Genomic DNA, 21365 nt, shown 5'->3' with positions numbered 1-21365 from the left:
CATGCAGAATGTGCCCTCTTTAATACCCACCACCAGGCTAACCCATCCTCCCACCCCCCTCCCCTCTAGAACCCTCAGTTTGTTTTTCAGAGTCCATCGTCTCTCATGGTTCGTCTACCCCTCCGATTTCCCCCGCTTCATTCTTCCCCTCCTGCTACCTTTTTTTTTTTCTTAACATATATTGTATTATTTGTTTCAGAGGTACAGATCTGAGATTCAACAGTCTTGCACAATTCACAGCGCTTACCAGAGCACATACCCTCCCCAGTGTCTATCACCCAGTCACCCCATCCCTCCCACCCCACCCCCCACTCCAGCAACCCTCAGTTTGTTTCCTGCGATTGAGAATTCAGTGAGGACTGTTCTTAATGAATGACCACAGTGAGTAGCAGCCCATGTGCTACTAGATTCTTCTTCACATAGTCAGACATGAAACCATGAAGTGAAAGTGAGCAGTAAGCACAGCACAACAAACCAAAGAGGGAAAAAGATCCTGTGAGTGATGTAAGTTTCCATTTCAGGGCAGTTTTCAGATGAAGATCAAATGCACAGATGCTCAGAACACAGAGGTCCCCAAAAAAGGCTGCACTGGTATGAAAGCCAGCACAAGGCCTCCAAAAGGGTAAGCACAGCCCTTCCTCCATCCCCTGCTGAGAGCACAAGCATCCCAGGCCACCCCTTACCAAGTCCAAAAGAATGGTTCAATTAACTTTATTTTCCCCTACCCAGAGTACTCACCAAGTAAAATCCAACAAGAAAAAAATTTAAAGCAGAAAATACAGAATTCCCCCAAATTTACATGCATGTCTAGTCCCGGCGGGTGAGGGGCGGGGCTGGAAGCAAACTGTTGAAACTAGAAAACGCTAGACATCTAAAGTCCCCTCTTCCTGGCTTTCCAAACCATGAGATCATGTGCCCAGCCACAGGATTAAGGTGTGGGCAGGCCCTTCTGTGCCTTTAGGAGTTTCTGCTATGTGAACAGTAAACAAGAAACAGACAAGAACCTTGGGCTTTATGGTTTGGACTGTGGAGTGGCCCCCGGCTTTATGGCATGGACTATGGAATGGCCCTGAGCTTTCGGTTTCTGTTTTCTGAAATGCACTGTTGGTGGAGTCGTGTGTGTGTGTGTGTGTGTGTGTGTGTGTGTGTGTCAGCAGATAAAACTTGGTAAGTCAGTGTGTCCACAGATGAACTGTTGCCTTTGGATACCTAGTAAGGACCCAGATAATTTTTTCCTGCTAGTTTTACAATCAGGAGGCACGAATTCTGAGTCTGCCTTTCTGAGAAGAAACCGACACAGCCCTGAGACAGCACACACTGTGGCTGAGGGGACAAAGAGGTACCGGGCCTCTTACGGAGCAGTGTGAGCTAATGCAAGTGGCTCTTCAGGCTCCTGCCCCACCTCTGGGAGCTGCGCGGAAGTTCCCCAGACAGCCTTGCCCAGGTCCTGTTCCAAAGCCATGGCCGCATTGTGGCGATATAAATGAGCGTGAGGATAGTGACGGCAGCAAACACTTACTGGGGGCTTATTAAACACCAGGTATCTTCATACAACCTTCTGCTGTATTATTTCCCCTGTTTTATAAATGAGGAAACTGAAGCACAGAGCTCTAACTGGCTTACCAGCAGGTAGTGGAGTCAGGATTTGAACCCAGGCCCTCCAGGACACCTCTACTTTGGGAGAACAGAGGAAGCTGTGGAAAAGATCCACAGAAATGCCGACAGTGTTGTCATAGGAGAGTCTGAGCAGGAGGGAAAGGACAATGAAAGGGTCATGGGATTCGTCTACAACATGTCAATGAAGACCCAGGTGAGGATGGTTTCCTTGGGGTAGTCAGAGTTTAGGTAAATCATCCTCGTACAGGTAATGAGCATAGGGATGAGTTGAAGCTGAAGGCTAGTTTTTTAGAATTAGGTTGAAAAAGTGAGCAATGAGAAAAAGGTAGCTTGTCATAATAGCAGCCATTGAAGGAAGACTGTTTCTCTTTTTCTTTTAAAGACAGGTGAAAACCAGACAGGCTTCCAGCAGAGAAGCAGCAAACAGAAAAAGCCTGAGGATACAAGATAGCATGGGAGAACAGACTGACCCTGGCCTCCGGGGAGGGGAGACACCGGCTCCCCACAGTGCTGTTGGCTTCGTTACCTAACAAGGGCATGACCAAGATGGACACAGCAGAAGCCACGGGGTGGTGTGGCTGAGGTACCCAGCACATTCCTGTCCCGACCTGGGCTCGTGCCACCGCTCCTTGCGGGGTGGATCCCTGCCCACAGCAACAAGGAGACAGAGGCAAGGGCCAACCCAGCCTCCAGAGGCACCCACTTGAATGGAACTGTACTCGGGAACACAGGGCACCCACCTCATGTGCTGCAGCAAGAAATGACGACATAGTTCACAAAAGGACCCAAACCCAAGAGCTGGATTCTAATTAGAACCTTTTTAAGGCCCCAACTGAATCTTGAAGTGGTTAACTGATGTTAGGATGAAATCCAAGGTTACTAAATCCCACTTAAGATAGATCTCAAAATTTTTTATCTAAGGCAAGAGTTCCACATGTTTCCGGAGATGTAAATCTTATTATAGTAATCTGGATTTGTGTAAAAACCCATGTTGTTTTAGAAAGCAGGTGGAGAGAGGTAAGGAAGAGAAGAATAGTGCTAGAATGTTCATGTTAGGAACACCACTGCTGTTCGCTAGGGTCCTAACCCAGACTCGAGAAGTAATCAACTTGGCCATATTTCACTTTTCCTCCTCACTGTCAAAACCAGATCCTACCAAGCTGACGTTACCACTGCCTTGTTCCCGCAAGAACCAAAACGCCATATTCTGGGGAATGGAAATAGAACTACTGCCTGCCTCACTAACTGACATCTGATTTGCACTACATATTTTAAGGAAACATAAAACCATTATTTTCTGAAACCTGCACAAGCTTTTATACATATTAAGGTAATGAGAAAGGGCAAAGCCGACATACATTCCCATTTGAATAAGCCATCTTCTTAAAATAAAAATTCAAGGATTTGCACAATAAATCTGGGTCTACATTAAAGTAGTTCATTCCAAACTGGAACCCCCCATCAATGCCAATAAGGGAGGCTGGAAGGCTGTGAAGGCCAGAGCCAGCCCAGCCACTTGGACCCTCAAAGCTTCCTGCTGGCAGGCCCTCTACAGCCTGAAGGACCATTTTATTGGTTACTACAGGAAGGTAGTCATCATGCCCTTTAAGGGGCTTAAGGCCAGGTGTCAGACATTTGTTTAAGGGTCAACACAAATCATGTTTCAAACCTTGTATTCTTTTTTTGTGTGCCCTAGGTAGTTTGAAATGACGGTGTGACACTTATTCATGAAGGACAGAGGCACACAGTTCCCCAAAGAGGACATACAACTGGTAAATAAACATGTGGAAAAGGATTTAATCTCACAAGTAATAAAATACAAAAATAATTACTACCTTTTGCCTACTAAATTAGTTCCCCCTCTCCAAAAAAATTCCAGAATGGTAAAATTGGAACTCTTAAAACACTGTCAAGACTAGTCTTTACAAATATCATATGATTTCACTCATATGTGGAAATTTAGGAAACAAAACAGAGGATCATAGAGGAAGGGAGGGAAAAATAAAATAAGACGAAATCAGGGAGAGACAAACCATAAGAGACTCATAACTATAAGAAACAAACGTTGCCGGAGGGGAGGTAACTATAGGAAACAAACTGAGGGTTGCTGGAGGGGAGGTGGGTGGGGGGATGGGGTACCTGGGTGATGGGCATTAAGGAGGGCACTTGATGTAATAAGCACTGGGTGTTATTTGCAACTGATGAATCACTGAACTCTATCTCCGAAACTAATAATACACTATATGTTAATTAACTGATTTTTAAAAAAAGACTAGTCTTTAGCATTTGCTTTAAAAAATAAGAAATGAAAAAATAAAGACATGAAAACAATCCTCTTGGAAAGCATTCTGGCAACACACAGCAAAAACCAGATGTTCTTACTGCTAGACCCAGCAATCCAACTTCTAGGAATCTATTCGATGGAAACTGTCATCTACACCAAGATGGTCATCACTACATTTCTTACATAATTAAAAACTGGGGAACAACGTAACTGGCCAATAGAAACATGCCTAATGACTGAATATGAACACTCTATCAGTTGGGCAAAAAACATCATCTGTGATAACAAGAAGCTATAACATTTCACCCATGTAAAGCATGTATACAAAGAAACCAGAAGGGAATATACAGATTGATAACACTATCATTTCCTTGCTTCTTCGATTCCATCCATTATTCCATGAATTTAGCAACAGCAGCTTTTTGGGGGAGAAAAAAAAAGGCAAGTTTCTTTTGACACCCACTGTAAGACGGCACCCAATTTCAGTCATATTAACATGGGGCGTGGAGTGGGGAGCGATGTCTGAATTGCACTGTTGTCCAAATGGCTAATAAGCACTTGAAATGTGACTAGACTGAGTTAAGCTGTGCTATTAAGTATAAGATACAGGGGATTTCGTTGAAGTCATACTTATTTTTGCACATTAGGTTAAATAAAATATATTATTAGAATTAGCTTCATCTGTTATTTTTTTACTATGTCAACTAGAAAATTTAAGATGCATTTGTGGCTCACATAAACATGTACAGGGCAACACTTGTCTCAGAATCTTAGAATAAAGGAAAGGTTATAGTTGTGTTAGAGAAAGGGGGTACGGTTTTCTTCTTCCCATTTTCCTAAAATTTTTGCAATTTTGCTACAGGGAAAAAAGAAAAAGAAATGCTTCCTAGGAAGGCCTAGGAAACAATCCAGTATCCTTCCAAATCTCAATCTGGAAAAACATTACAACAGCCTCCTGGCTCTCTAGTCCTCTCCACAGGAGTGAGCCCTCCCCTGCTCTGCACCGCAGAGACTTCCAGAAGAATGGGACACGGCTTCTGCCCTCAAGGAGTACACCCCTCAGGTGATAAGACTGTCAGAGAGGGAAGGGACACACAGGAGAGGCCCCATGAAGTCCATGCCCGCTGGGGCTGATGGGAGAGCAATACTGCGGGGTTCTCTGGGTGGTGAACTGCTTGATATGAGCCTTGAAGGCAGTCAGGGAGACACAGACTGGCAGGGGAGGCCCAGGCAGGGAGAAACATGGAGGCGCTCCAGCAGGAAAGAGTGCACGGGCTGGGGAGCCCTCGTGCGTGGGTCTCTTTACTGTGAAACACCGATGTTCTCTGGGTGGTTAAGGCTGAAGTCAGACCTTGAGAAGAGGAAGAACTCTGATAAATGACATTCTTGGGGAAACAGAGGAGAGCATACACCCCTCCACAGTAAGGGAAGGAGGAGAAAAAAGCAGGAAGGCAAGGTGGGTACCTTATTTAGAGAACACAGAATGCCAGTCTTTACCTTGATGGGCACTGAAAAGCCTTGGGAGGGTTTTCAGTAGCACATAAATACAGTTTACAAAGAATTTAATAAATCAGTACATTTACAGTTGCTAAGCCCAAGGCTCAATGGAAACTTCGGCAACTACGGACAACAAATTTAAGGTAGAAAATTAAATTTTTGAAAAAATTAATTCTTTTTAAAGATTTATTTATTTTCAGAGAGAGAGAGAGAGCGTGCGCACACGTGCATGCATGAGTGGGAGGGGCAGAGGTGGGAGAGGGAATCTCAAGCAGACTCCGCAGTGAGCATGGAGCCCAGCACAGGGCTCGATCCCACAGCCCTGAGATCATGACCTGAGCCAAAACCAAGAGTTGAACACTTAACTGACTGCGCCACCCAGGTGCCTCGTTGAAAAATTAATTTTGAAGAAAATAACTGCCCAGGTTGGAGTCTGGCTAGGAAATAACCTTAATGAGTAAGGAGATGAAATGGTTAGGGCTGTGGCTTACATTTTATTTAAAAGATAATCCCTTCAACAGCCCCTACATGACACAGAAACAGTGCTGCTGAACGAACGGCATGCCTTAAAAGGTGCCCACCAGGATGAGCCTCTGCCAGTATTAACGTGGCCTGGTGGCTGGGGGCTTCCAGCCTTCAGTGAATAAATACTCATGCAGCCTACTGTGTGCCAGGCACGGAGGGAAAAAATAGGAACAGAAGATGTTTTCCCTGCCTTCATGGTACTTCTTACGGTGCATATAGCCGACAGGCAGACAGTCACCAAGTAACCGCACAAACATATGTACCATTACAACTGGGTTAAGTGCCCCAGTCATAGTGCTGAGTGAGCTTAACAGGAGACTGACCTTGAGCTATAAAGAATCGTCAGGTTCCCTGGTATAAGGGAGCTATTTGGTATCAACACCTTAACATGTTAAGAAAAGCAGGCTTTAATGGAAACGAAAGCGATTAGCTCAGTATTTTAACCTCTTATTTAATGCTCAGCACGTCATCTTATTATTGCTAAGTGGTAAGTATAATCCTCTCTCCCAACAAGAGAACAAGACCCTCAAGAGGAGAACTGTCTATTATACCTTTTAAACCTCTACAGCACTCACATGGGTCTTGGGTCCTAATTAAGCAGGTGCACACAACCATATTGGCTGTTGCTGTTTTGTTCAAGGACTGAGTAAGCCCACGCTTTCCTCTGGTGGCTCTCCACAGCCACGTGCCAGAGTCGTTAGTAGGAGCTGACTGGGGCAGTGCACTCATGTTCTTACCCCAAAGGAAGGAATTCTGAACTTAATGCTCACTAGAAGAAACCCTGGTTTTCTTTATTTTCATCTTAGGTTATATGATCTCTTTTTATTATTTAAAAAAATTTTTAAAAAACATTTTATTTATTTGAGAGAGAGAGAGAGAGAAAGAGAGCGCGCACACAAGCCGGGGGGGGGGGGGGACAGCAGGCAGAGGGAGAGGGAGAAGCAGGCTCCCTGCCGAGCAGGGAGCCCGATGTGGGGCTCAATCCCAGGGCCTTGGCATCATGACTTAACTGCTTAACCGACTGAGCCACCCAGGCACCCCTATGTTATCTCTTTTTAACACAGCTCTGTCCAAAAAGGAGAAATCCATAGCACAATTGCCTGAGAAGAGCAATTAACTATTAAGATAAACAGGCACTTAGGAAGAGACTTAAAAAATGAGAACTTTCTCTAAACCACTGTACAGCTACAAATGGCAATGTTGCAATAGAACCTTTTATCACTAAAGTCAACGATGCTAAGGAGACAGTGAGATTGGATGCTGTGGCTAACTTACGGAGCAGAGGGCAGAATTACATCTCCATGTGAAGGCAAACTGATGGGCTGGTCACCAGGTCTTGAACCCGAATAAACAGGATGAGCTCAGTGCCAGCAAGCCATTGGGCAACACTCCCTAGTACCCAACCTAGCACCCTTAACACAAATACTAATTCTGTTAAAAAAAAAAAAAAGTAATGTCTTCTTGTAGAACAGTTTTTTTTTTTTTTCTAAAGATGTTACTTATTTATTTGAGAGAAAGAGAGAGAGAACAAGCAGGGGGAGCGGCAGAAGGAGAGGGAGAGGAAGGCTCCCTGCTGAACAGGGAGCCCGACATGGGACTCGATCCCAGGAACCCGGGATCATGACCTAAGCTGAAGGCAGATGCTTAACCAACTGAACTATCCAGGCACCCTTAGAACAGTTGTTCTTGCCCTTACTCCCTTTCTCTGGTTGACTGGCTGATGGTTCTATTTCCATCCCATCTTTCTCCATGGGATGTCCAGTGGAAGAACTACGTCAGAATTAAGAGAGTCAAGCGATAGAGTTCAAGAGTATACTTGCTAGCCCTGGGACCTATGGCAAAACCCAAATGGACCGCCCAACTATAATGGTCTATTTCTCAGAGAAGCTATGTGGACTCAGAAAAATTTACAGACTTTAAATGATCCTCAACTGTCTGTACTTTATTTATTTATTTATTTATTTTTAAAAAGATTTTATTTATTTATTTGACAGAGACAGAGACAGCGAGAGCAGGAACACAAGCAGGGGGAGTGGGAGAGGGAGAAGCAGGCTTCCCGCCGAGCAGGGAGCCTGATGCGGGACTCGATCCCAGGACTCTGGGATCATGACCTGAGCCGAAGGCAGGCGCTTAACGACTGAGCCACCCAGGCGCCCAACTGTCTGTACTTTGGTGTCACCTACATATGCCACTTGAGGAGAGAGTATTCTAGTAATAATAGCCCCAGTATGACATAGAGCCAAGATTACTAGCTCTACCTAAGGGGAGCTCCCAATATAAAGATATAAATATTGAAGCAAGATTTCTTCAAATATCTTCAAATTGTTTACCCCTCCAGTGTGGGAGAAAGCTTGACCTTGGCAATCGGCAGTCCTGAGTTCTAGTCCCTGTCCAGCTATAGATGGGGATCATGATCTCAAGCTTGCTTCCTCATCTATGTTACAGTAATGATGGCAGGAACAGCGGTAATAGCAAATGTCCAATTCTATTACTATAAAACCTCACAGAACCGTTGTACTTACTTCTATGTTGCAACAGAGATGTTGGTTATTACGTTTTTTTTTTTTACTTACGCAAAAGGTGACCACTTTTTGTAACGTTTATGTTATAATAAAAATAAAGAAAACAGAGGATAGAGGGCGCCTGGGTGGCTCAGTCGTTAAGCATCTGCCTTCGGCTCAGGTCATGATCCCAGGGTCCTGGGATCGAGTCCCACATCGGGCTCCCTGCTCAGCGGGAAGCCTGCTTCTCCCTCTCCCACTCCCCCTGCTTGTGTTCCTGCTCTCGCTATGTCTCTCTCTGTCAAATAAATAAATAAAAAATATTTAAAAGAAAAAAAAAAAAAGAAAACAGAGGATAGAGTCTGGGTCTTACATTTAAAGCTATTTTTTTTTTTTAATACAAGTATCCCTCACTCTTGGTTAGGATCCAATTCACCCAGGATTGGTTTTACTTTAAAAATCAAAAAGCTTAGGACACGTATGATAGGTGATTCAAATATTAAGTGAGAAGTCACCTGGAACTTAAAAGATGCCCAAATCAAAAGAGACTGGAGGCCTTCCCTGCAAGAATTGGATCTGAGCTCCCGCAAACTCACAATTATTTACATAATGTTGCAACCTTAATTATTGCAATACAAATCAAGAATTAGCCAATCTCCTTTGGTTCAAATACCATAATTGTAAAAAATTACAACATTTAGTGAGCACTGGTTAGACTGAGAGACAAAGTATTCTTTCTGTTAGACTCCCTCCAGCATCTGTGAAACAATGCTGGCAGACAAGGAAAATCATGCAGATGGTGGAATTCAGGTGGGAAGGGGCTCAGGGTGACTTTACTCATGCTTAGTGTGAAATATCTGGATTATAACACAGAACAGGATTCTGAGATCAGAAAGGTACCTGGTCAATTCCCACACTAGGGTTTTGTTAATGGGCTCCACATAACCTGGCCCCTCCACCACTCCGCTCCTCTCCCCTAGTCTTGCTACTTCTCTGACCTCATTTTCTGCCACAGTCCCTTCACTCATTCCACCCCAGCCACCCTGGCCTCTGTTCTTGACAGGCCCAGCAATGCTCCCAGGTTCCTGCCTTTGGGCTATTACACTTGCCTTCCCTCGGCCTGGAATGCTTACCACCAGACAGATACCTGGTTCTTCCTTTCACTTCCTTCAAACCTTTGTTCAAATGTTGCCTTGCCAGTGAGTTTTCTTGTCTGCCCTACTGAAAACTGCAACCCTTGGGGCGCCTGGGTGGCTCAGTCAGTTAAGCATCTGCCTTTGGCTCAGGTCTTGATCCCGGGGTCCTGGGATCGAGCCCCAGGTCGGGCTCCTGGCTCAGGGGGGAGCCTGCTTCTCCCTCTCCCTCTGCCTGCCTCTCCCCCTGCTGGTGCTATCTCTGTGTCTCAAATAAACTATCTCTGTGTCTCAAATAAATAATAAACTCTTAAAAAAAAAAAACAACAAAACTGCAACCCTTCCTTCCCTGTTTAATTTTCTCCATAGCACTTACCTGACATGCTACGATTTTTTACATTATTAGCTCACTTTCTATCTTTTCCTCACCAGAATTAAGAGCCTCTGCTTGTGTGTTTTGCTCCCTGCTGTTTCCCTAGTATCTAGAACAGTTCCTAGCATGCAGAAGACCCTCAATAAACATTTGATGGAGTGACTGAATAAATGAATAGGCCACAACGAATGAGAAACTATTCAGTTTGTAAGGCTACCAAATTTAAAGTGTCAACTTTCTTGAAGAAAAGAGACAACGGGATTCAGGATACTGTGATTTTAAGGACTTAAAGAAGAATGTTACAGCAATGCAAAACACGCTAGACAAAGAAAAAGGTATAGTTGAGCTCCTATGACCAGCTTCTCCCAAAGGGTTCTCAAACTTAAGAATGCCTAAATCCCCAGGCCTGCCTCCAGAATGGCAGTCAGTAGTGAATCTGAAGGGAGTGAGCCACAGGCCACCTCTTGGGAAACACTGCCTTGGTGCCACTCCTGGCTAGCTGTGAGACTTAAGGGAGCTCTGTCCATTTAGCTCACCAAAGCCGTTCTGATACCACGGCATATGAATAAGCACTGTCAACAGTTCAGACAAGCACAAGAGATAAATAATCCTTTGCACATGTATCCTCTGACTAAAAGGATGAGTCTGTCTCTCCATCATAAAGATTTTCTGTGCTGCTCTGAGAGTGTTGTGCCCAGGAATGTTGTTATTCTAGGTAAGCACCTTAGTTCAAGGCCACAAAACCAAGTCAACACTAAGTAGGCTAACCCATGGCAAATTCTGGTTTTGCAATACTAGGTATTCACATGGCCTGTTTTGCCTTTTTCATGAAGGTCAGACCTACTCCATGCTTCAGCCACATAGAAAGCCACACCTTAGATAAGGTATAAAGCACATGATTGACCAGAGCGGCAGTGTAAACAAAGTGAAACTATAATGGTTCTAAATTTGACTCTGGATAACCAAACTCAGGACCCCCAGCCACAGAGCTAAATCAGGAGTCATTCAAAGCATACCTGAGAGCAATGGTTTTTCTTAAGATAGCTGCTTTTTAAAACACTGGACCACTGAACAAAAAAGCACAGGTCCTCTTCCCAGTCTGCCATTCATATCACTGAACTGCTGCGGAGAGCAGCTGACTACATTCTGTGTTAAGGATATAACTGTGCAAATAGATGTTTTCTCCAAATTCCAAGAAGTGACCCTAACCCATAGGCTTTTTACTCAAAGCTTCCAACTTTGTTTTTCAAATGTAGAAACAGCTGGTGCCTACCTCTCCAGGGAAAACATTAGTTTCTGGAAGGCCATCAGTGGGGTGGAGGGAAGCAGAAGACCAGTTATTTTTTTCCCTCCATTTCATGAACATGTATCTTTCCTTAAGTCTTTTGTCCCAAAGCTTAAAATGCTCTTTGTATGCCTTGAAATAATAGCTGTTGGAACTGGAAGATCGCTGGTGTCCAGGTTGGTTCACATACCTTCCCTGAGAAGTCTCATTTAAAATAAGTACTAACTTTGAACCATACGAAAGAAATTCTCATGGAGGTCTAGGGAATCACTGACTTCAGAAATCCTTCGGGTCATCCCAAACTTCTATGGGCTATTCTCTGTACTGTGGAGTTATAATCATTTCTTGAATGAGTAATTTATTATAATTAATTCTAATTTTAAAGGATGACTCCTACTAATGTCTTATAAGCAGCTCCATCCCATCTGTCATTATTTGTTAAGAACAGAGTAGGTGTGTAATGATACCCCAAAGAATCAACAATGAAGGAAATCACATAACTGGAATATCTCTCTCTGCTTCCATTTCTTTCCAGACAGGTGAGTGCCCTGGTAAGCCCCCCAGCAAGTTTCAAGTAAGCGGTGGCCATCAGCTTTCTCAATAAACTCACCTTCTCTCCTTGGAGTGATGGGACAGAGTCCCGCAAACTGTGAAAGCTGTCTTTGATGTGGTCCCTACGTTTTCGTTCCAGTGCATTATGATGAGCCCGTTTGTCAGCCTAGAAGAATGGGAGAAAGAGCACATTAGCAATGTCATTCCTTTTGCTTGGTATAGGTGGGTGGGGAATAGCCTGGAAGTATATGCTGTCAGCGCTGTCCCTGGCGATTGGGCTGGGAAGGATTTGTCGAGGTGGGCAGTTAGGAGTCTCCAGAATTAGGATCTGCTGAAGGGGGAGAAAGGGGTGAGCAAGGCTTGCGACAGGAACATCCAAAGTAGCTCGATGCATCCAGCTCATGCATAAGTAAAATAAAAGTTATTCACGGGGACAAAGTGTAACTCTCCTGCAACATCAGTCTTCCCCCACAGCTTACTTATATGACAGAACAGCCGCCAGTCCATGGTTGGGAAGTGACCAGGGAAAAGCTCTAGGGGCCCCTTTATAAAATGTGATCACCCCCACTGTAAGAGATTCCCCATGGTGGGTGCCCAGGAAAGGAGTAAGGTCACTGGTGCAGTATTTCTTTCCATGTGAAACCCATCACCATGAGTCTGGTCTCCAGCTTGCTAAAAGGAACTAATTTAAGACCTGCTCACCAAATTCTACAATAGGAACTAAAACCTCTAGAAAGCACAGATGCCATGAATCTGAGATTATGACAGAGCTGATAAAGACACCAACCACATTCTGAGTTCCTGTTTTTTAAAGTGGATCCATGGTGCTATCCTGCCAAGGGCTTCCCCTCACACACACTGGGCCAGAAAGGTTGTTCTTAGACAGCATATCATCTGACACCCACATGCTCTGAATAAATTTCCTCAGGCACCTGTGGCAGGTCAAGTTTATTTGGCAGTATCTAAATACCCATGGACCAAAGTCTTTATCCTGTCCTGCTTAGCATCACAAAGAACTATCAGCTGAAGAGGGATGAAGACTGGCAATGGCAAAATACTCTGGCTTCAGGCAAAAGAGAGTGCTGGAGAGCATTGCAAGAGAGCTTCCGCAGGTCCCTAAAAAAATGGCATTCCCTCCAAATGGAACACAGATGCTTAACTTAGTCTGAAGCAAGAACTTTTACACATCCACACTTTGGGAATTATGGAAAATAATATACTCTGAGAATTTACCCTGAATACACAAGGTCGCACTGAGCTAACCCAGAGAGCAAGTCTGTATAGGGAAAGCTCGGATAGCTTTAACCTACCCCGAGCACCAGGAATTTTAGATATGAAGCAACAAGAGTAAATAACTTGGCTCAGCACAAGAATGCCTCAAATGAATCCTTGAACTAGACAAGATGTACAGACAAAAATTTATAAAGACAAGAGTTGTGGGAATGAAAGGACTTGAAATTCTCTTATCTAATCCTAAGTCTGAGACATTAGAGAGGAAGAGGCAACTGGGAGCAGCTGTAGTAACTGAAGTCACCTCCTGGTCTCTCAAGCGCAATACCTCACCTACAGCTCTGGTGAACTGGACACCTGGTTCCCATCGAGGCCATGATTCTACATAGCATAGCAACTCATTTTCAGGGCAGATGCCTGGGCACTTCTAAAACCCTCCTAATCTTGCTAAGTCTGAATTCATGGTAAAGTGTTTGCTGAACTCAGCGACGCATGGAATTTATGGGAAAACTGAGGGAACGACCAAGTTTGGAAACCAGATATAACCTGAGGCTAGAGGGACATACGCTGTATCACACAGCATTAGAACAAGAATGCTGACGCCTTCTAACAGCAGTATGAAATAACTTGAAGGAATTAACCATACTTAAGGACCTAGTCCTTTCCTAACTTACTGTCCCCTCTAGTCACCTACATAGGTAAGGTGGGCTGAGCTCTTACCTGGACTATACCTAAAGCACTGAGAAGGTGGAGATGGCATTTGGCATCTACCTGCCTCTCCATCGTTTGCTACATACTCCGAGGATGGTTTATTTATATGCATATTAATTGCCCAGCTTTGGTCTCCAGCAACAGCCCAAGATCCTCCTGTCTACTAAATCACCCTGATTCCTGGCCTTCCTCCCGGCTTAAAAGCTGTGCACAGAAGCAGTGACAGCAGAGTTACCCACAATTCCTCTTGTTGATACAAATAAAATCCTAATTGTCTGTTTTCTTTCTGGGAGAGTCCTGCAAATCTCAAAAGGTTAGAATCAAGCTGGACTTGGTTTCACTCAGGCCTGCACTAGAGGGGTGGAGCTAGGAATAATCTGACACCCAAATCATCCCCACAATGCACTACCCCCTTCCCATTCACTGAGCCCTGAAAGGACTCAAACGGACAAGTCTTTTGGTTAGGGATTGTTAAGTGAACTTGGCCGGGGACCATCAGCACAAATCTTGGCTTCTCATCTGGGGAGCCAGCCAAGTTCGAGAAGTTGGCTCAACAAGGAAAGGCAGCAGTCCACTGCCTGGTAGAAAGCCTGGGCTGGGGACTGTTGTTCTCGAAGTAGTGGATGGAATTTCTGTGGTGGTTCCAGGCCCAATTTAACTAGCAGAAGAGTAGAATCTTAGACCAATCCCTGCTGCCATGTCCATCCCCAAGCTGCTACTCTTAACCAGACTCAATTTCAAAGCTCTCAGAGACAATGGCAATGATGTATTTCTCCTCCCTAGGCCTCATTTGAGAGAGCAAGTTAAAAATATGTAGAACTAACATGCCTAACTCCAGGCAACTCTATACTAAATGATACCTCTAGTGGCTTGAAAGAGCAGATGAAAAACCTTTACACAAAGCTGAGAATTCTGTTCAGGAAACATTTCCAAACCACAGAGATCCATCCAGCCTGATAATAATGCTCCTCTGTCCCCCAGTCCAAATCATCCAAATGGAGGGCCAGTTGCCAGGCTTATCACTGCTTTGTTAACGGTCTTCACTTGCTGGCAACCCTTTTCGAAAGGGCCAAGATTTCAGAGTTGAGAATCAAACACAGGGTAAAGACTTCCAGTGTAAAGCATCTGAGATCCTCCCACAAACTCAAAACTAGTTAAAAAAAAAGGGGGGGGGCATGGGGGAAGGGTCAAAGAACTGTATGTCTTAAAACAAATAAAGCTCAACTCAGAAATTAGCCAGTTTTCTGTCGCCTGTACTGAGAAAGATGTTGATAATGAAAACAAGTGGTACCAAACAAAAGCAGGCCCCCAAATACCTCCCTCCTTACCTCCTATAGGAGCAGTGGCTGGATGCTGCTACCCTTCAACTTCATTCAATTTGCAGTTTCTGCCAAAAAACCCTTCCTTCAGGGCATCCCAAGCTAACAGAAATCCTAAAGGGCTGTGTGATACTCAAGAGTGGCTCACAGATGCTCAACAGGAACTCCAGCACCAAATCGCTTCCAGCTTTGACGTCTCTGCCAAGGTTTTTACTCAGCCTCTCAATTTTATTTCCACCAAACTTTCCACTGGCAGCCAGAATACAAATCTTCACCTACAATTTGTCCACCTCTGACACTAACAAGCGACGTGTATCTTAAGTGTTGTTATATGTTGAAAGTAAACATTATTTTGTTAGCCAAGAAGTTGCAGGAGGTCATTCAAGCTGTTCAAAATTGAGGGGAATCTCTTTAAATTATTTCCTTCCAACTTACTGCATAGAGAATGCATCTTCATTCAAGGCATTACATCAGTTAGCAGCCTCATTTCCTGCAAGTTCTAGGTAGGCAAATAGCATGGGGAAATAAATGCTCCATTATTCAAGGATGCACAAGGTTCTCCAGAACAGTGCTATTTCTTTCAGGCTACTTGACATCTAACCCCATCTATAGGGAGAATCTTTTTGATTTCCATATAAAAAATGCTCAGCCTATGCGGAATTGGGAGTTGCCCACTAAACACTGTTTTAAAGAATTTCAAAGATTGCATTTTAGAGGAGAGTGTTGCTTATTAATAAGCTGTTCTTATTAAACACAAACATGGAAAATACACAAGTTCAAAATTCTCATCAGAAAAGACCTATTCATTTCTTCTGATGGCAAGCAGATAGGATAAATAAAGCTGGATTTCTAAGCAACCTAAGCAACATGAAAATTACAACACCAAGTAACAGGCAGCTAAGATGAGAAACTCTTGAAGGTCCTTAAAAGATGTAAATTTCAACTTTCCAACACCTGTCCTGCTGGAAGCTGCCTGCCTGCTAGGTATTTCTAACACCTACTAAATACATGTGTTTTTGAGGCTTATTTATTTATTTATTTATTTATTTATTTATTTAGTATCATTTGGTGCCTGAAAGAACTTGGAAATGCTATGATCCAAATACCTGTCAAACTATAGCCATTTAAGAGAGTAAAAATGCCTTGGTCATGAAATTTTAATTGAAAACCACGCTGGATTCCATGATCAACTATTTCCCCATTACGGGCATCTTGAAAAAGAACTTTAAAAAGTAAGATCACCTTTTCCTCTAACAAACAGGCATATTTAGGAAGCAATACTGGCATTTCTGTATCACTGTCGACATTCTGAAGCACACACAAAGTACATGCAGCGTGCAGCACTTCTGAGACGCAACGAATTCCAGGTAAAACAGACAGTCGTTTCCTGAGTAAATTCCAATCTCAAAGGCGACCAAGCTCATTCCCTTCTAAATAGATTACAATTCTCCCCCACCCTTTTTAAAAAAGATTTTATTTATTTATTTGACAGAGAGAGAGACAGAGCCAGACAGCACAAGTGGAGGGAATGGCAGAGGGAGAGGGAGAAGCCGGCTCTGCACTGAGCAGGGAGCCTGATGAGGGGCTCGATCTCAGGACTCTGGGATCATGACCTGAGCTGAAGGCAGATGCTTAACCATCTGAGCCACCCAGGCGCCCCTAAACAGATTACAATTCCTAAAGAAGCAAAGAGCGCTGAGAAGTTAAAAATATTTCATATGAGGAAGGTCGACAAGTGAAACTGCACAAATCTGTTTTTACACCCCCTAACATGTACTGTAACTGCAACACATTCAACTGATAATGGAGGGTAAGATGCTGAAAAAGGCTTTGGGTTTCCCTCCTAACACACTGACCCTACATTTCTCATATACTTTCACTATTCCCAAAAGGAATTTCCCAAACAGAAACAAAAGCAAAGGATCACTTTGTGTGAAACATACCTGTCCCAGAAAATATCTTTAAAACGTAACCTCTTCCCTCCAAAAAATAGTAAGATAGCATCAATGGAATTGTGAGGTGTATAAAATTTAGTAATAAAAATATTGTTTGGGATTATTTCCTTCAACAAAGCTTGTTGGTCACTAAAGAAGATGTTTTCCGTTTGCACTGAGGCAACAGAAAACAATATTCGTCAATCAGTTTCACTTTCTGTTATAGTTAGCCTCACTTCCTAACTGTCCTTGCTGAGAATCTTACGTTTCCCACACAGCAAGGCTGCGCCTACTGTAGTGACATTATAAAACATAAATGAGGGCCTCTTTTTCCATCGGGACCCACAGAACCTTTTCCAAGTAACTTTTTACAAGGTTTTCTATAGCCCTAAATCTTTGGTTGTTCACAGTCCACAGCCTTTTCTGAACTAATACAAGCTTAAGAATAGTTTCCAACAAATTTTAAAAAATATATTTATTATCTATACTAAATAGCAGGAAATAAACTGGTGTATTCATGGAGAAAAAAACCCGAAATCCTTTTTACCCTACTTGTTCACGGTAACTGTTTGATAGGCCATAAAATTTATCTGTTGCTTCTTCTCTCCATGCTACTGTGATTATTTTGTGCCAGGTAATATTTAAAAGTTTCAGCAAGTAGATGTGTCAAATTAAAAACAGAGGGTCAAATCCACTCCCACTGCCCACCTTCCAAAATCAAAGAGAAAAATCCTAGGCACCTTCACACCAAACTAAAAATATCTAGAAAAAACAATGACATTAGCATTCTAGGAGAGTGGGAACATTTTAATAATTTAATAAAGCTATTTACATCAATACCCATGTGGATGGGATATTTTGAAAAGCATAAAGCTTTCAGGAACTGTAAGCCAAACTTTCACAAAGAAAACTTTCTCTCACTGGAAAGCCAATGTAATTCCAAGTCAAATAATAATTCTGCAAAGGAGGCCTGACCAATCCCTATCCTCCAACCCTGATCAAGCCCTGGGGCACATTTTATAACTGGAGACTTGGGGGGGAAAAAAAAGTGTTTTAAATAGACTGGATCCCAAACATGAAACTCCACGGTCACATTATTAACGGTCGTAGTGACTAGAAAAAAGAACTGAATTTCCATATACATGCGTAAAGGTAAGTGTCTGACAATATTTCAAGGAAAAATAAAGCACAACAAACTCTTTTTAGTGACTATTACCCAGGGATAATTTTTAAAACCCTCTGGAACTGCATACTCCAGATTTTACAGAAAATATCAGCTCTCAATAAACAACATTTTTTCTTAATGCCTATCTGCTTGGACAACCTGCAGAAACCTTGCTTGCTCTAATGAAGAGCAGGTACAAGGACGAGGACTTGCTTTTATCAAAGGTATCAAAGTGGCATCCTGCATATTCTAACAAGTTCCCAAACAACTTGGTTGTCCCACACATCATTTCAAAAATCAGAAAAATAACACAAAAATCTGGATTTCTAAACTTTCTTTAAAAATAGGAAGATCTGGCAACAGTGAGCCCTTACTCCCACATAACAACAACCCACTGGAGTTTGGTGGCTGTCTTTTCAGAAGAGACATGTGCAATCCAGAACCCAGTCCTCACCTGTGCTCTTCGCTTTATTCCTGACGATCTTACTGCCTGGGCCCCCCAGAGGCATCTGAATTTTTGACCCCCATTCTATAAACTTCGTACTGTTCCCATCTGTCAAATGTTAGACACTCTGATGTACTTCTCTTCCTCTGACTCTGATTTATTTTGTGTCTATTCTTTTTTTCTTTCTCCAATCTATTCAAGGAACACCCACAGTCCTGTCCCAGACTGGAAAGGCACGAGATTAGTGTCTATCTAAATCCACAGAACCATCTACTGAGAACATTAATATCAAAATCCTGAGAAATTACCAATAACATTGAATGGTCTCAGCCACCACCTTTTAGCAAATCTATCTCTGCGATGCCACTTCTCAACAATTTTTCTATTTTCTTTATACCTCTCCTTCAACTCAAATAGGCAGACCAGAATAAGCTGTTTGTGACACTTTTCATATTCAACCTTTGGTTCCCCTACATTTCTAAGTTCTGCATTAGAATAATACCAGGTTGTGCTAGATTCTACAGGTCTACAGCAGTCACATGACCACCTAACTTTTGGTTAAAGATGATTTTTTGCATGTGGCTTCAGCTTCACACAACTATGCATATATGGTTTAGAGCCTGCTTGTTCCACAGTAAATCTGACTACTTAGCCCCGAAATAACAGTTTACTTCAGAATGATATTTCTCATTTTACACTTACATAGTGACAGCTAGATCCCCCACCTGGAAACTACAGAACGATTCATTTCTTTGCAAACAACACCTTTCACTCACCTAGAGTCACTGAAACTTACCACCTGAGAGTCTAGAATGAGATTTGCAAACCCGCCCCCCACCTAGAACCCGAAACAAGGCCCCGCCTCACCTTAGCGGTTAACAGGAGAGTTTACTACAGTACTAAAAATAATAGAACAATCTCTTTTTCTCTCTGACCCCAAAAAGAACTAGAACTGAACGGAAATGAAAATGAAATGGAGAGTAGGAGACGTACCGCAGATTGAAACCTCGGTTGCTCTTCCTGGAATAAGAGAGAAAAAAATAGAAAATATAGAAGTTATTTTTACACTTCACATTCAATAATAAGAAAGAAAATGCCGGCGGCGGAGGAAGCGGCGGGTGGGGAGTCAGCCCGACCCCCCTCCCTCCCTCCCCACCCCACGCCCCCTTCCCCCCAGCGGGATCCGGTAGCGGGGCAGGGGGGTCCCGAGCGCCGCCCCTCCTTCCGGGATCCGACTCTGGCCGGAGGGGGTTCAGAGCACTGTCTCCTCCCCTCACACCCAGCTCGGGGCATCTGGGCACTCCCACCCCCTCTCCGCCCTCCCTCAACCCCCCAGGATCCGCGGGTCACGGGAAGAGGGTGATAGCAGACCGAGGGGGCAGGTCCTGAGCGTCGTCCCCTTCCCCGGGATCCGGACAATGGGATCCCGGGCGCACCCCGTCCCAGTCCCCTGGATCCTGAGCGGGATAGGGTGGGAGCCGGAGGCCGCAGCACCTTCCTCCACCGGGGGAGGTGGGGGTCCTAAAGGCCGCGTGTCTCCACCCCACCTCCAGTCCCAGAAGGCCGCTCCGGCTAGGAGCCCGGAGGGGAGCTAGCCGGGAGCGCGACGGAGGCGGTCCCAGCCGGGGGGGGGGGGGGGGGGAAGAAAGGGAAGAAGGGAAGGAGGCGGCGGCTGCCCGGCCCCCTGCCGCCGTCGCCCCGCAGAGAGCCCCGGCCGCTGTCCCCGCCTGACAACCCGCACGGGAAGGAAGAAGCCCCGGGACTCACGTCGCTCTCCACCTCGATGTCATCGTTATCGCTCATTTCCTACGGCCCAGGGAGCGGCCACTGCAGCGGCGGCGGGGAAGGGGGGAGGGGTGGAGGGGAGGGGGAAGTCACCGACAACAACAAGCCGAGTCCCCCCACACACACACTCACTCACTCACTCACTCGCTCTCTCACTCACTCACACACACACACACAACACGGGCGAGAACCACCTCCTCACTGCCGCACCGGATCAACGGCGGCACGCACGCCCGGTCGGCCCCCTGCCACGTGACCGGGTCCGTCACGCTGGGGCCGCTGAGACTTGTAGTTGTCGTCCTTTTGACTGACGGCCCAGCTGGCTCCAGAAAAACTACAAATCCCATAAGGAACTGCACACGGTCGTCGCCAGTCCTGTCTGTTGACGGAGCCCAGAGCGTCTGCGTGTCCTGTGGAGGGGGTGGAGAGCGAAGCGGCGCGGTGCCTGCTGGGAGTCGTAGTCCGGAGACCGCGAGTTGTCAGGAGGTTTTCTTCCCGAGGCTGGAGAGGAGGCTGCTGGGAAGACAGGACACGTGGAGGGAGCTGGGTCGCCTGGAACCCGGCACCGTCTCAGCGCCCGGCGCAGGGCCCAGGGGACAGGGTGGAGGCTCTGGGGGAGTAGCCGGCTGCCTAAATAACGCTGCCTCTCCTTGGTGCGACTGTTTTTACTTTGTTTTTTTGATGCCTGAGTTGCTCTGCATTGCGCCCTGGGGCGTGACCCTCTTGGGGAGGGGGGAAATCCTGCTGCGGCGGACTAGGGGGCGCGGTTCCGAATGCCCACGCGAACCTTTGGGATCTGGCAGTGGGGAGGAGTCAATGGCAGGTGTTAAGTGGTGTTACAGGACTGGCAGGATGACCGGCCTCGCTGACGGACCGCTCCCAGCCATGAGAATTTTGTATTCATTCATCCGGGGGTGACCATCCTTGCTGCTCACCGTGAGGCTCCTACGTTCATGGAACCCCGATCCTCAACTACTATTTACGTGGAAGTAAAACCCCTTTTGAGTTT

General features: G+C 44.9%; 1 protein-coding gene across 2 annotated transcripts in view; it reads right to left on the bottom strand.

The window, feature by feature from the left end:
* The window catches only part of MAX (MYC associated factor X), a 26170-nt gene extending 5581 nt beyond the window's left edge, over window positions 1-20589 (bottom strand). Inside the window, exons 1-3 of one of the 2 annotated variants that reach the window (XM_021701319.1) lie at window positions 20339-20589; window positions 19565-19591; window positions 11826-11933 (exon numbers count right to left, since the gene is read on the bottom strand). In XM_021701319.1, coding sequence (XP_021556994.1) covers window positions 11826-11933; window positions 19565-19591; window positions 20339-20374 — 171 coding nt within the window. In that variant the 5' untranslated portion in view covers window positions 20375-20589. The remainder of the gene's footprint in view (window positions 1-11825; window positions 11934-19564; window positions 19592-20338) is intronic. The other variant, XM_021701321.1, reaches the window with a different exon arrangement.
* Between the last annotated feature and the right edge of the window lie 776 nt (window positions 20590-21365).

This window comes from Neomonachus schauinslandi, chromosome 9 (genome assembly GCF_002201575.2).
Source record: "Neomonachus schauinslandi chromosome 9, ASM220157v2, whole genome shotgun sequence".
NCBI classification, from domain to species: domain Eukaryota; kingdom Metazoa; phylum Chordata; class Mammalia; order Carnivora; family Phocidae; genus Neomonachus; species Neomonachus schauinslandi.
This window is presented reverse-complemented; position numbering and strand designations above follow the sequence as displayed.